This window comes from Eubalaena glacialis, chromosome X (assembly GCF_028564815.1).
Source record: "Eubalaena glacialis isolate mEubGla1 chromosome X, mEubGla1.1.hap2.+ XY, whole genome shotgun sequence".
In the NCBI taxonomy this organism is placed as follows: Eukaryota; Metazoa; Chordata; class Mammalia; order Artiodactyla; family Balaenidae; genus Eubalaena; species Eubalaena glacialis.
The window spans coordinates 85,528,216-85,543,805 of NC_083736.1; the positions used below are offsets into that span (position 1 = coordinate 85,528,216).

At 32.2% G+C, this 15,590-nt stretch overlaps 1 protein-coding gene across 1 annotated transcript in view; it reads left to right on the top strand.

The window, feature by feature from the left end:
* PCDH11X (protocadherin 11 X-linked) overlaps positions 1–15,590 on the top strand; it is a 694,161-nt gene that overhangs the window by 508,303 nt on the left and 170,268 nt on the right. The window contains exon 6 of the mRNA XM_061179538.1: positions 6,900–7,098. Coding sequence (XP_061035521.1) covers positions 6,900–7,098 — 199 coding nt within the window. The remainder of the gene's footprint in view (positions 1–6,899; positions 7,099–15,590) is intronic.

Below are 15,590 nucleotides of genomic sequence, written 5' to 3' on the forward strand. Positions count from 1 at the left end.
GAGCACCAGGTAAAGAAGATGAAGTTAAACATGCTTTATGTACACTTGAAAGGGTCTAAAACAAACAGGTTACCAATGTTTGGTACAATGCAATAAAAAAATTACCACCATGCCAGCTGATGTGCACACTCTTCAGTTTTATTAGGAAAATTTTCTAGGTCATTTTAATTTTTAAACTGGTATTTGATCACCATCACGTAGTTTCTTGTTGTGATTTCTACTAACATTAAACAAGAGAATATTTTGTTCCAAGTGTTTATGCAATTAATGACAATGCCAGGTTTTTCATCTTTCACTGTATACTGCATAATGATTCCAACCTATATAATTCAAGTCAGAAACCATCTGTTGCTTGAATGACATTTGGTTTGTTTAAAATGCATCAATTAAGCAGACATGTTGTGTAACTACAGCAATGGAAAAGTTATTTTGCAAATATAAAAAGTCACACCAGAGACAAAGCACTACTCAAAACAAAACTTGTGGCTTCTGTCTTGGAAACACATTTTCAAACAATTTAACAACTTGAAAATATTAAATATTGACTAATATTATGAAAAATGAAATGATTATTTGTATCATATGTGATCTATAAAGCCATCATCTCCTAAGCCCACATTATCACCAACAATAAAGTGGTAAATACTTAAGGTCTGACTTTGTTAATTACATAAATAAATTACATGGGTAAAAACGAAAAGAGTTAGTAAAATGTAAACGGTCTGAAAATACTGTGTCAGGGAGGAAAAATTTTCATTTACCCCTCTCGGTTCTTCTAGCTGGTCTAAGAATTAAATTGACATGAGGCAGACTAACAGTAGAAAAATCATACAAAAGTTTACTAACATGTATACATGGGAGAGACTCAGAAGAACTGAGTAACTTGCCAAAATGGCTGCAGCCCTTACCTTAAATACCATCTCCAGCTAAAGACAAAAGAGGATGTTGGATAGGAGAGATGCAGTAATGGGAGGTGACCAAGCACAGCACAGTAAACAAGAGTAAGGTTGTTATGCAAATTCAAGTCATTGAATTCTCCATTGATAAGAGTTTCTAAAGATTTAGTCATCCTTCTTTTCCAGGTGCAGGGAGGGACACACCCTTACAAATGGAGATTTCCCTTACAAATGTAAATGTTTCTTATAAAAAGGTAACTCCTACTTGGTTTTCAGAGTTTTTCCTGTGTCTACTGCTTAGAAAATAACCGGCTTAAAAAAATTAATATGCCAAAGAGACGTATTTCAGGGTGGCAAATTCTGCCCCTCTACAGATGCCAAATTAAGTTGGAGATTTTAGCTTGGAATAGGAATATTAGTAGATGAGGCTTAACTATCTTCAAACACTGGAAGTCTTGTCATGTACAAGAATCACACTTATTCTATATAGCTACAGAAGACAGATCTAGTAATAATTGGTGGAAATTTCTCCTTCTGTCAATGTTTTTATTTCCAGCAGCTACCAAGAGTTCTATTACATTTTGAGCTGGAGAATCAAATAATCAAAGATGTTAAAGTTAAACAGGAAAGCAGAGTAAGGCAGACATGATTCTGAGCATGAACTTACCTGATAAATATTTTAGCAACTCACATGCTTTTTTTTTTTTTTTTTGTCTTTCTTACTTCCTGGCATGACTGTTTTTTGAATAGTTTGAGGTTACCAGAAGATAACTGCTTCTGGACAATGAAGGTCCTATGATGATTTATATATTTAAATGTAAGTCACTAAATCTACATGTGGTTAGCACCAAAAACAATGTAGAGATGTTTCATCTATTTTTTTAAAATTGATACTTGGGTTTTGTCTTAGAGACCATTGCAATGCCTGGTTTCAATTTTAATATCTGGTTTTAATTTTTGTACACATGCCAGTTTCAAAGCATGTTAGGTTTCAGTTTTGTTCTATTTTCATTGTTAGTCACACAATTGTAGTTTCTCAAACATTTGTAGATTCAAATTCACAAAACTCTGCCAATTGCCAATTTAACAATTCATCATGGTACCTATCTACAAATAGATTATTTCCATTTTGATTAAGCTGAAATGATTCATGACTCAAGGAAAGATGTCCTCAAGAAATGCCATGTAGTCTTCTGACTATCAAATGAATATGTCTGACAATTGCCAAAAATTAAATAAATAAAATAAATTTTTAAAAATTACCAAGTGCCATGAAAAAAATTCATGGCAAACTAGAGCTAAGAGAAGATCTGATTCTGGAGAAGATCATGAAGAACTTCCTGCATATGCTAGTAATAAGTTATGGTATTAAAAAAATAAAAGCCTTGAAGGGTAAGCATTTCAGGAACATAATGTGAAAGGGAAAATGAGAAATTATACAGACCTTTCAAATTTTATGAAATGGAACCCTGAAAAAACAATCAGGTGAACTGATATATCCTGCAAGATGACTTGAGTTGGAAACATAGGAAGTTTTATGACTACAAGTATAGGGTCAAATAGTAAAGGACTACTATAAAATATGCCATCTGGGAGTTTTTACACTGGGAATTATGAGCTGCAAGTGGGATATGTGTGCTGACCATGTAATGCTGGTGAAAATTTCAAGTTGAATTTCTAACTATTTTCACATTTAACTTTATAATATATTGAGTAATTATAAATTCTTTTGCAAAGAGACAGGACCCAGAAGCTTAAAATGTGTTAGTTTGATATCAAGAATGTTTTATATATGAATCAAAAACACTCTTGCATATGGTAATCTTTAAAAAATAATAACCCTACCTATGATTACCCTTTCTAATCAGAGTTCCTGGTGTTGACAGTGAATCTAAGGTAGACTGGGTCAAGGTATATTAGAATTGGAGTCAGGGGGAATGCAAGGATGTATGATTAGTTTGAAAACTTTGACAGGTAATTCTAATGAGCCCTCTAGAACATGATACTCAAGCATTCAATAATGAGATTCACAGGCTGGCGTATCTGTATGCAGCCTCTTTGCTGCCAGATTAACCTTTCTAAAATGCCACTTACATCATGTTATGGAAATGTAACAATATTCACCTGATATTTAGTATGGAATTATGCCTTCATGAGGTATAATGGACACAAGAATGTTGGGAATTTGATAGTTTCCCTGTAAATGATTCATCTAGGTGACACCAATATTATTTCTGAGCATTCATACATTTTGGAATTTTGATTGATTTGAGCTAAAAAGAAGGCATGTAGATTATAGGGAGAGGCTCACTGTCGATTTTTCTCTTACTGGCAGAAAAATAACTAGCCTTTCAGTACAGACGTTTATTCATGAATAATCCAGGATTTGTTTCCATCCCGTAAAGTCACCATTGCAATCAATAGATTGCTTTAATTTGAATGCCACAGCTTCCTAGAAGAGTAGCAGACAGACAAATTATGACATGGTCATTAACGTAATAGCTCTTTTATATTGCACAGTAATCATCGTCAACACTTGAAAAAAGGAAATTATTTAGTCTTCTCTTTGAGAGACCTAAGGAATGATTTTCATGAAATAGTTAATATTTCTAAATATACTGGATAAGAAAAATACCTCTGTATTTTGAATACCTCCGTATTATGAATCTGAGCAGAAAAGTGCCATCAGAGATTAAGGATTCATCCATTAAAAAGTAAAGGGCAAATGAGTTAAACCAGATTGCCAAAATTTACTACAAAGGATTCATAAATTGTTAAGTTCATATAATTATTTTATGTTCAGTTCTATCTAGAAGTGTCACAAATTGCAAAATGCAAGCTTAAGTAGGAATCATTAAAGTAACCCTAGGAAAAAATAGTTAGCTGTTCTTTTCCCATTAAAAATTAAATTTTCAGAAGCCTTTTGAAACAATTCCTTAAAAATTAAATTCTAACTATTTCACCTAAGGAACTATTTCATGGAGATTTTATAAAATGATGGACAACCTAGTTAATCACCCATGTGCCAATAAAGAGCCTCTTGTGAATTCACTGAATAAAGAAATAGAATATTACATTTAATCGATGATATTTGAATGCCTTCTATGGATTATAGAAATAGGTAAAAAAAATGCTTTAGACTGTAAACTTTGAAACTGTGAATTGAGAAAGAAATCAAATCCTCAGTATGCAGTTGAACTTCAGACTATTTTAAAATGATATAGAGCCATTAATGACCAAACAACATACCTTGGTTTCCACTTAAAGCATTCCAATATTTGTTAAAGTTAATATAGACAAGAGAGTTTATTAATATGACTGTTTGAAATCTCAAAGGTGTATATGTAATAATGTCACATATAAGAACTGCATTTCAGGAACAGGATGCTGGTGCTTGTTGTGTTTTATGGGCATTCAGGAAGGGACAAAAAACAGTTGTGTTCACTAAAGGGAGTCCTTACCAACCCATTTATTCCCTCTTATGTACCCTTAAGGGGATTCAATTTATGAGTATCAGGAGAGTTGGGGGTCAATACGTGACCTGGCTAATTACAGATTCACTCTAAGGCATTCCTTTGCAGAGAATTTTAGTTGTTACTAGTTACAGGTGTCATAGGATGGGATATCTTTTTGACTTAAATTGCCTTCTTCTTTTCTGTGTAGATAAGCAATTGAACACAAAATTCCATTTCTCTTACATCTGGAAGTAATATATATATAGCCCCTACTTCTATCATTTGATAGAACTTTACCTTCCATTCACTGGCAATTTTAATTCTGTTAGGGTATATGACTCCATGCTTAACTAGCACATGTTAAATTCTAGATTCATTTATTTTTGTCAGCAGTAATTATTTTCCTATATATAGATTCTATTATCTAGGTCTAATACTTTAAAAAAGCTGAATGATAAAAATACTTGAAATATCTGACTTATGTCTTAATAGAAAATTAAAATACCTCAACAGTTATGCATTGTGGTGGAACAACTGTAAATTAGTCTCATGCTTAACTGGCTTATTTTATATACAATGACTTTTAAATTTATGTGTTAAGTATTATTTTGACTTTAAGTTACATACAATAACTGACTGTTGATAAATGTCTACAATATAATGTTTCAGGCATTTTAAAATCCTGTTTTTCCAGTTCTTGAATTTTTAAAAGGTTTGTGAGCATAAATGCTTATATCTTACTTGAAGTGGCTGAAAATATATTCACAACTATAAATAATTTTTGGAATTAAATGAGGTTTAACCTATAACTAAATGAGCTTATGGCTTCTTAGAGAGAGAACAGTCAAATGCAGCTTTGCTGGACTGACAAAATTAGCTCACTGTGTCCTCACATGGCAGAAGGGGAGAAGGAGGTCTCTTGGGCTGCTTTTATAAGGACACTAATCCCATTAATGAGGGTTCCATCCTCATAACCTAATCACTTCCCAGAGACCCCACCTCCAAATGCTATTATGCTGGGGATTAGGTTTCAACATATGAATTTTGAGAGGACACAAACATACAGTCTATAACAATATCAACATCTGAAGAAATGGCTGACTGTCAAGCCTGAACTTATGAAAGTATATGCACTCTGTCATGGAAATTTCTAGTACCTAATTACATGTACCCTTTGATATGTATAAATTTCTTAAATAATTATCTCTAAATTGCATCTTTCATGCTACTGATAGTTAAATGTTTTGGTTGATCTATTGTTACATAGCAAACTATCCTTAATCTTTGGAGCATAAAACAAAAATCAATTGTACTTAACATTTTTTAGGTCAGGAATTTAGGTAGTGCACAGCAGAGATTGCTATCTCTGCTCTACAGTGATTGGTATCTCAAATGGAATGGCTCAAATATCTGGAGATGGCTGGGATGGATGGCTCAAAGGAGGCCATAAGCTATAATGTCCAGAATGGATTCTTTACATACATATTTAGCACCTGATCTCAAGTGGTTGGAGCAGCTGGGCCTCTCTGGGTATTGTATTGTACTTTCTTTTTATGGAGTTTTTCCACATGGGAAGCTTGAGCTTCCTCACAGTATGGCAGTCTCCAAGTAGTCAGACTACTTTCAACTCAGCTGTTTTTCCTGAATGAGTATTCTAAGGGAGCAAGGCAGAAACTGTGAGATTTGGTTACACAGGGCCTCTCCATATTCATTGTGGTAGAAGACTACATAAGGGTCTGAATACCGAGACGTGAGGTCCGTTGTCAGGGCTATCTTCAGAGACTAGCTACTACATGTAGCAATACCACAAACAAAATTACTGCTACATCTGGTGGAGTTACCACACTATTGGATGTCATGAACCAAATCCTTCATCTTTATATGTTGGCATGTATAAGTTTTTTATATTCTGCTATAATTACTATCAGAGATGATCCCTATAGTTTGCTTTTATAATAATCAACTGTTATCCATACCAAGTAATTATTTTTATTTTTTAGAGTGTAGAATCGATTTAAATGAATTCTAATTCAAAATCTTGCCCCTAAGATTCTTTGAAAAGATGATTTGTAATTTTAATTTATAAGCCTACATGATTGAATAAATTTGTATTATTATTTACTGTTTCTGCCCACCAGAATCTTACAGATATAACAGTAAAATTTTGTTATATTTATTCAAGCTTATTATTCAAAAAATGAAATCTTGTAAAATTATAGTTAAATAAATCCATGTTCAAATGATGATCAGAATATCCAATGTGCTCAAATGTCAATATGGGTGACAGCCTCTTGCTTTAGAACAAGTTAACTTTTATTCTGCAACTGGATGTGCCCTGTTAAAAAATATAATAAAAGCAATTCTGCTGCCAGGTAAAGCAGGTTTGAACACAGAGCTGACTGTTCACAAAAGCCTGAAATCATTCACAACTCAAGATAATATTAAAGTGACTTCACTAGATAGCTGAAATAATACATTTTCTCAATTGGATGTATTAAGCAATTATTCAGATCATAGCTGAAACCCTGTAATTTTCTGTCTTTTTCAGTCCCAGCGGCGTGTCACATTTCACCTACCAGAAGGCTCTCAGGAAAGCAGCAGTGATGGTGGACTAGGGGACCATGATACAGGCAGCCTTCCCAGCACATCCCATGCCCTGCCCCTTGGCTATCCTCAGGAGGAGTACTTTGATCATGCTGCACCCAACAACCGCACTGAAGGGGATGGCAACTCTGATCCTGAATCCAGTAAGTGATACCTCTCTAGTCCTGCAGTATAAATGGGCTTACTGTGTTTGAAAGTCAAACAACTGTAGCCATAATAACATTGGCCATTTAATTATGTTAATAACACATTTTCAAAAGGTAAAAACACAGAATTAGGTGGAAGGCACATATGCAGCAGTTTATCATTTTTGAAATATGTGATCACATCTACTTTGAAATTTACTATGAAATTTTAATAGTAATTTTGTTTAGGCATAGATAGAGTTTTCCATTTACCTAAACATACATATGTATTTATATGTATATAATCAGCCAGTTTATTTTATTCATTTATTTCTGTACAGATAAAATATTTTTATAATTCATATAAAGTATTTTCTAGATTTTATTTTTAATTTTTAATAGAGATAAGAATCATAGACAATTAATTCTTTTTTGAGGAAATAAGAGATCCCGACTCCAAGGTAGAAGAATTGGTCTGAGGTTTTCAATAATGTATTGAAACCACATGCCTTAAGCCATGTTACTGTTTAGAAAAACATTTAGATTTGGTCTCCAGACTGAAGGTATTAAAGGCTATATTTTGCACAATCCAAAGGTGTTGAACTCTTGAAAAGGATCATGAAGTTGATACTAAATAGAGTTCATTAAATTTATTATCTTGAACATGTATCTTGAACATCACTACTTCCTCATAATTTTGGGAAATACAAAATTTGGTAAGATTATACATATCTCAGAAGATTCTTGTATTTGAAGAATCATAATTTGCCTCAGATATGTTTTATATACATAAAGCTGTGTAGGTCCAAAAGAGCATACCGTATATGTGATAGAGAAGAGTCATAGGTATAAAAAAAGAAGAAAAAAGGGACCACGTAACATATAAAATAAATATAAAATAGAAATTTTGTAAGGTATTTTGAGCATTATGGATTGTATGGATATATAATTTAAATAAACCTCTAGTTTTGAGAACAAAATGGCTTCCCCATCATTGTATTTTTATCCCTATTTTCTAAACTCAAAAAAATAAGGGAAATGTATTGGTTAAAGATCAGAATGTAATCTAAGACTAAGCATACAGAACCAATGACAGCATAACAAAATTTTTCTCTCTACAAAAGTAGACACTGGATATTAAAGGTGTTTTCAATATAAACATTTTAGAGACTTTTTAGGCACCAAATTCAGAAAGTCCTAAACATCTATCTCTTTATTTAATTTTATACTTAAAACAATTTATCAGCATTCATTCTGAGGATGAAAAATTCTTCCATAATATGCAATACTAATCTACCTTTCATTTACTTATGTATAACATGATATAGTGACTTCTGGTAGAAATACATGGCTGTGACTATATCTTCTGCTATAATGAACTCAGAGCCAATTTCTAATAAGAATATGGTCATAAGTAACAAATATGCATTAAACAAAGGTATCTTTGTTCTTTTTTACTTCATAAATTATTATTGTAATTGTAGGCCTATCACTGCCTTGTTAACCGATAGAAATATATAGATGAAATAAGCATCATTTTTATAAACTAGAGAGAATTGATTCCTTTGCGTATGACATGTGTTATTAAACCCTTTTCTTAGAGGATGGTATAGCAACAATTAAAGAATAAACTCAAAGTAAGCATCCACAGTGTGGATCTAACCCTGAAATAAATTTTCAAGCTGAATGAGACTAAGATGGTATATTATTGATAGTAATAGGGGCAGAATTGGTATGGGTTAGAATCTATTATAAAACATTTAAAATCAAATACAGCTTTATTTATCTCAATTGTATCTATTAATAAGCAATTGTTTAAAAATATTCAAATGCAGAGTTCTTTACAGGACCTCATTGTATTAGTAGTTAAGAGTGCAAGTATATACCTGAAACTAATATAATACTGTAAATCAACTGTATTTCAATAAAAAAGTGCAAGTGTTAGTAACAGTGTAAGAGCTTTATTTTTAAAGCTTGTTTCTACCAGGGACTAAACATTTCTCTAATTATATTGACACTGTAATTTTGACTACTAAATATTTTGTTCATAATTACCCTACAGGATGAAGCAATGGCAAATTTCAAGTTAATGAAGTTCTTTATTAATTATGTTTTATTTTAAAATTGGGATGGCTGTAGGCAGTAATAATGGTAATACAAATAATACATTTTTGCTATTAGTTATTATAATAAACTTATGCAAAGGTGGAGATAATTAAAAATGAATATCCATTTCTGTATAAGCCTAACAATATTTATGGGTTAATGTTTAAAGTTTATTTTTACTATGAGTCATATTAGCTACCTACTCTACCTTGGAACCAGAAACTTCCATCTAAACCATGTTCCAAGAGATTTTTGTCCATTTTGGACAATAAAGGACCTTAATACAAGGGCAGAAGCACAATATTTCACTTTAAATAAAGTTCTATTATCTTAATATGGCATGCTACTGGGATTTTTAACATATACATGTGTGTTTTGTTTTGATTAAAAAGGAAAAAAATAGCTGATGCAAAATTTGCCATAGCAAAATAATCTCTTTAGGTTACTACAGATGATAAGGTACTCTGATTGTTCAAAAAGAAGCTCTATAGCTCTGAAATAGTACATAATAATGGGTTTTGTGATATGGAGCAGATGCCAATATAATGTGCAGTGTTAGTCAATACCACTACAAATAAGAATGTGAGCCATTAGAGGAAATAAATCCTGTCCTTAAGCAATAGAATTAATTTATGCAGTTCTCATTTCATATTTTGAAATGCATTACATCCTCAATCTGCTTTCTTTTCTGCTAATGAATTGCCCAAAATAGTATACAGTTCTGAATATTCTTTGTAAGTTCACAAAAACAGATAGAAATACAACTTTTATGAATAAGATTTTCTCCAAAATTTACTAGAGGGATTTATTAATACTAGTTTAAAATATAGTTCCCAGGTTGATACAAATCTGCTGATTAGGTGAAGAAATTATGCGATCCATTCTCCTGAGTCTTTTGCCAAGAATATTAACTTTCCTTTTTAAGATAAAGAAGAAACAAGCAAACTCAGTCCAATTATTTCTCTTTCAGGAGACAAGTTTAATAAAACATTCTGTCTCATTCCATTTGAAGGCTTTTTGAATTTTTAAATTTCACAATTGCCATCTCCTGACTTTAGCCTTTGGTATGAGGGTCGCTGAATGCCATTCTAAGCAGTTTTTTCTTCTTTGGCTAACAGCCTATGTCCCAGAGCTTTCCTCCCATCATAACCCCATCAAATTATGTGTACCATTTCAAACGGACCCTGCTCTTTGAAGCTAGCCTAATTAGGTGAAAACATAAACAAACAGAAATCCAGCTCATAAATAGCATTATTGCTTGCTTCTGGGTTATTGTGAATACTGTAACAGGTTATGTCTTTGCATTTTCAAAGAATCTTGTGGAGACACACAAGACTGTGGCCCTAGCAGACAACAGAGTATGAATGTGTACTACTGAGAATTTTATAAATGAAGATATAGTATTAATTGACAGATCTGAGGACAGTGTGGTCTTCTTAGGACTACTCTAAACACACTAAATTACATATGGCCCTATGTTCATATATATATTTATTTACAAGTAGCATCAAGTAAAATATAATTTACGAAGAGAAGACTTAAAAATACTTTCCAACTTTCTTTTGTAAAACACTGCTCTGATATTATAATTCAGACTAAGTTCTGAGACACATGGAAATACTAGCGAAGGTCTACCATGTTAAACTTCAGAGATTTCTGAATAGTTCATACACATGAAGTTAGAATGTGTGTGGTTTTTTTTCCCCCCTTTAATAGAGAATGCAGTGCTACTCTCTCACTATGGGCGAGTTGGAGTGAAAAGGGTAACTACTTCTAAATTTCTGTTGATCTGCTGGCATATTATAATTTGACTGATCATAGATAACATCCATGTTTCTTTGGAAGAGAAATGGTGAAAAAAAAGTTGCTAAAGACGTTCAAGTCAGTCTTCAGGTTACCAGCTGTAACAGTTCATTTTCAGAGAAAATCCTCCTAAATGAAGGGGAAAAAAGACTGTTTAATCCGTGCTTTAATGATTTTCAACTGCAAAATTACATCATCTGCATTTTTTGAAACCTCTTCATTGGATGTGGTCATTTCACACACGAAGTCACTCTCTCTGAAAATGTTATAGTTGGTCTATTGGCTAAAATTTGAATTTAAAGTAACAAAATACATGTAAAATTTCATCAACGTTTAAAAAAAATGTTTTGTAATGTTTTTCTTTTACTTTACTCATTTCTGTGATGCAAAAGAAAAAAAATAGAATTCCAAGAGCATTTAGGGCTAAAGAAGTTCTACATTTAAAGTAAAGAGGAATATATTTTTTCATTAATTTAAAAATGATAAATCTCTCTGCTAGAGTATATCTCAGGTTAACACATCTCTTTGACATTCATTTTTCTTTCACTAGATCAGGTTTGCTTAGCACTCTAACATTGTACTAATTAATTCACAAAAAAGGGAATAATTAATCTTTTCCTGGCAACACGTTTTGATTGATCCTCTACAAGTAATCTAATTAATTGGTATAGAAAGTGGGAGACCAATTTGACTGACTAGAGTACTGCTCAGAGAAATGTCAAATTTTGTCTTGTTCTGCTGAGACTGTTGACATGAATAACACCACAGTAATTATTAGTTGAATGTTTGATTAGTTGAATATCTAATTCTAAATGTAGAGATTGGGTAAAACAACAACAACGACAAAAACTATGATACTATGAAACTATGACTTACCTAACAATGGATCATTAAATCCCAGCCCTTCATAATTAAGAACATTAGGAGTCAGTTAGCTAAAGGAAAAATAAAACTACCCAAACATTTTTTCAGGCAAATTTGATATACTAATATTGTGTTAATTATTCATCTGAAAAATTCAATGAGAAAATACCATTCAGTTTGTTAGAAAGAAGAATAATAATGGTACATATATTTAAGGGGACAGTAGCCATTACTTTTCCAAAAGATGTCACAGAAAATCATCTAAATCTATAATTCAGCAAATGTTACCCATATAAATGTTAATTAGGTACTTTTGTTGCCAAATTTGACTTCTTAAATCCTCCGATATTTTTTTAAATGCATTTTTGAGCAAAGCTACACATCAATTCCCATACCACAACAGAAAGAAAAGTGAATGGCATCATTTTATTAATATTGTTATGTGAAACAAACAGGAAATGCATTCAAACTAAGAAAGAAAAGTTATGCTCCTTTTAAAGGTTAATTATCCACCCAGGCCAATTCTGTCTCAGCTGGCTATGTATTTGAAAGATAGTTTCCTAAACTGTGTTTATTCTTAGCCTGTATAGTAGTGTCAGTCCAGGGAGGGAAAAGTAAAATAAATAAATAATTTGAATCAGCTCAACAAACTTGAAGTCACGGATTTTGAAAGATAAATCAATCAGTATTTCTAAGGAGTGACATTATCAACTATCAGTTCTATTTGTTCTGTCCCACCTGGAGAAAGGGACTGAGCTCAGTGCTCCTGGATTCTGAAGGTATAAGACAAATGTCTGCTAATTTTCATTGCCTTGACAATAGACAACAACATTCAGCTTTATCCATCTATTGAAATAAAAAAAAAAATCCTTCACATAGAGTAATATTTTTTTAAGCTAACAATAATATCAAAGAAGTCACTTTTATTCATTCTCACAGGAAAATCATTGCAGTCATGAATACTGTCTGTGCCTACCAGCTTATTTTAGTCCCTGGTGTGTTATATAAATAATAGTGTATATAAGTAGATTAGAAAGAGTGGTTCCACCCAAGAGTTCAGCTGTCTGCCATTGCTTGGGAACAAATAAGGCACACTTGATAGTAGTTGTATATTAAATGAGCTTAGGCAGATATAAACAGTGATCTAGTGGCAGATGCTCTGTAATTTGTATTAATTTTATCACTTAAATTGACATGCTTTCAAAAAGTCAATTTTTTTCTTTGCATACTTAGGAAAGTTAAAATATATATCTTAATAAGAAAATGGGTGAAGCAAATCTTACTGCACCATCCTATCATATCTAACTTTCCTATACAGGAAATGCAATCACCATACAAACCAATCGAAAAATGACATCTCATTTGGAGTATCTAGGCTTTGTGAAGGCAATGAAGGATTTATACTAGAGATAATCTAAAAAAAAAAAAAATGAGTCACAAAAGTCATGGATCAAGATGAAAAGTATACCTCTGAAGTTGGAAACTTGAAGACATTTACAGGATTCCATTTGGGTGACAGCCTTTAAGATGAGTGTATCTTTAGTATCTTAAATCTCATATGGATTAGATAGAGGTTTATCAGTCAAAAGCAGGCCACTCTAAGTAAAGCAATCTCTTATCTTGTCTTTTCTGTTTGAAAATGACAAGCACTAGGAGCTTGGCACAAGCTGCCAATTGAAAGCCAATGCCATAAGGTCTAGAATGTCAGTAAGCTTGAAAAACCACCTTCAGTGGCAGAGAAGAGGTGGCCTTCTCTTCACAATAAGCCTTCCTTTGTGTCTAAATTTTTATTAGGCTACCTACACCACATAATAAAGTTCATTTGACATTTATATTTCTATTATTTATGAGCCATGAGGCAGTTCTTTTTATGACCTTCTTCTGTCTTTCTTCTGCTTCTTTTATCTTACTCTTACTTCTCACTTTGCCTATAAGACAAGAATGTTTGCCATGTGTTCTTTTTTGCAGTTCTTTGAAAGATAATACAATCAGTCATGCAAGATGCAACTTTTGGGTGACTTGGACTATTTAGTAGTGTTAGCCATATACCAATTTCTTGTCTTAAAATAATTTATAAATTTTAATGAATGAGAAGCATTATAGCAATATATTTTGTCCCCATGACACTTTTAAATTATACAGTAACTTGCAACTCTCATAACTGCTTGCATCAACAGAACACTCAACAACTAGTAAGTATATCAAGGAAATCATTAAACAATGAATAATTATAGATGATCTATCTTACCATGATTTCTGCAATTTGTTAATTTACATCTTTATCAAACGTTGAAGATTCCCAATAGAGAATAGAAGTGAGTGTTTGCTGAACCAATTTTTTTCCCCATTTTAATCAATAATCTTAGTAATTTTTGTCCCAGTTCCACTAAAATAAAAATAAAGCACATGATCATCTGGCACTTTATCAGTCTTATATTGGAAAAAATGTGTAGGTTACATAAAAAAGTTCTTCTAAGTAGTATATATGAAATTAGCCTTTAAAAGTATATTTTTTTTGTCAGAAATTTCTTCTCCTGTAATATGTATAGCTCTCAAAAGCAATGAGAAAACAGATGATTTTAAATATTACTTTGAGGTATCTATGTAAATCATACTTTTAAAAATTTGGATGTTGACTAATAGTTTTATTGTAATACTTCATTTTGTAATCACTATTCATGAAATATTTTTACCACAGACCACAGCACATCAACTTGTTTAGGCCATCATTTTGCATATTATAGGGTTCTAATTCAGGCACTGCAATTAACTAGCTAGGTGACCTTGGACAGGCATTTTAACCTTACTGAATCTTCTTTTCCTTAGCTAAAAAATAAGGGGATTATACTGATCTCTAATGTCCCTTTTAGGGTCATAATTTTGTAACTATTAAAATCGCAAAATGTACATGTTCAGATGTTGCCATTTATATAGTCTTTGAATTTCAGAGCTCTAAGGGACCTTAATGCCATTTAGTCCAACTCCTTCATTATGCAAATGAGAGAACTGAGATTTAAGCCTTTTAAGCAATAGCTTAATGTCCTAAACCAGGATTTAATGTTTATCATGTTCTAAACTAAAAGAGTCACTAATGTTGGTAAGCAACTACTTTTTGTAATTTAAATGAAGCAACTTGTTGAGAATAGACAAGTATAAAATTTAAATATTTACCATCCCTCAAGGGGAATGTTATAATATATCCATATGGAAATTTTTTTATATATGTGATGAGGCCTTGTATTAAAATTTTAAAATGGTTCCCATTTAGCATCTTATACAACTGAAAGGCAATTGAGAAATATGGACTGATCATTTCTAGAATTACTATTAGTGCTAACCAATGAAAGTTTTATAGGGAGAATTGCAAACATGCTGAATCTTAATGATTGCTATGTCAGGAAAGCTAGCTAATCTTTACTATGATTATTTAACATACATAAATTTTTGATTGTGTGTGCGTGTGTGTGCATGTGTGTGCGCATACTACTTACAGAGCAAATTGGGATTAAAAATGAATTGTACAAGGTTAATTTCCTCTGAATAGGGTGAAAAGTACGTAAAAAGAATCTCAGGGGGGTGAAACAGAATGAATATGTGAACATATCCCTCATCCTTTCTGCTGAAAACTCAACTCTTCCTCCATTCTGAAATTCCTGTCATTCTATCCTACTTCAATTTCCTAGCAGAATGTTGAAGTTATAATTAGCAGGGAAGTGATTTTGATAGACTCAAGTCTA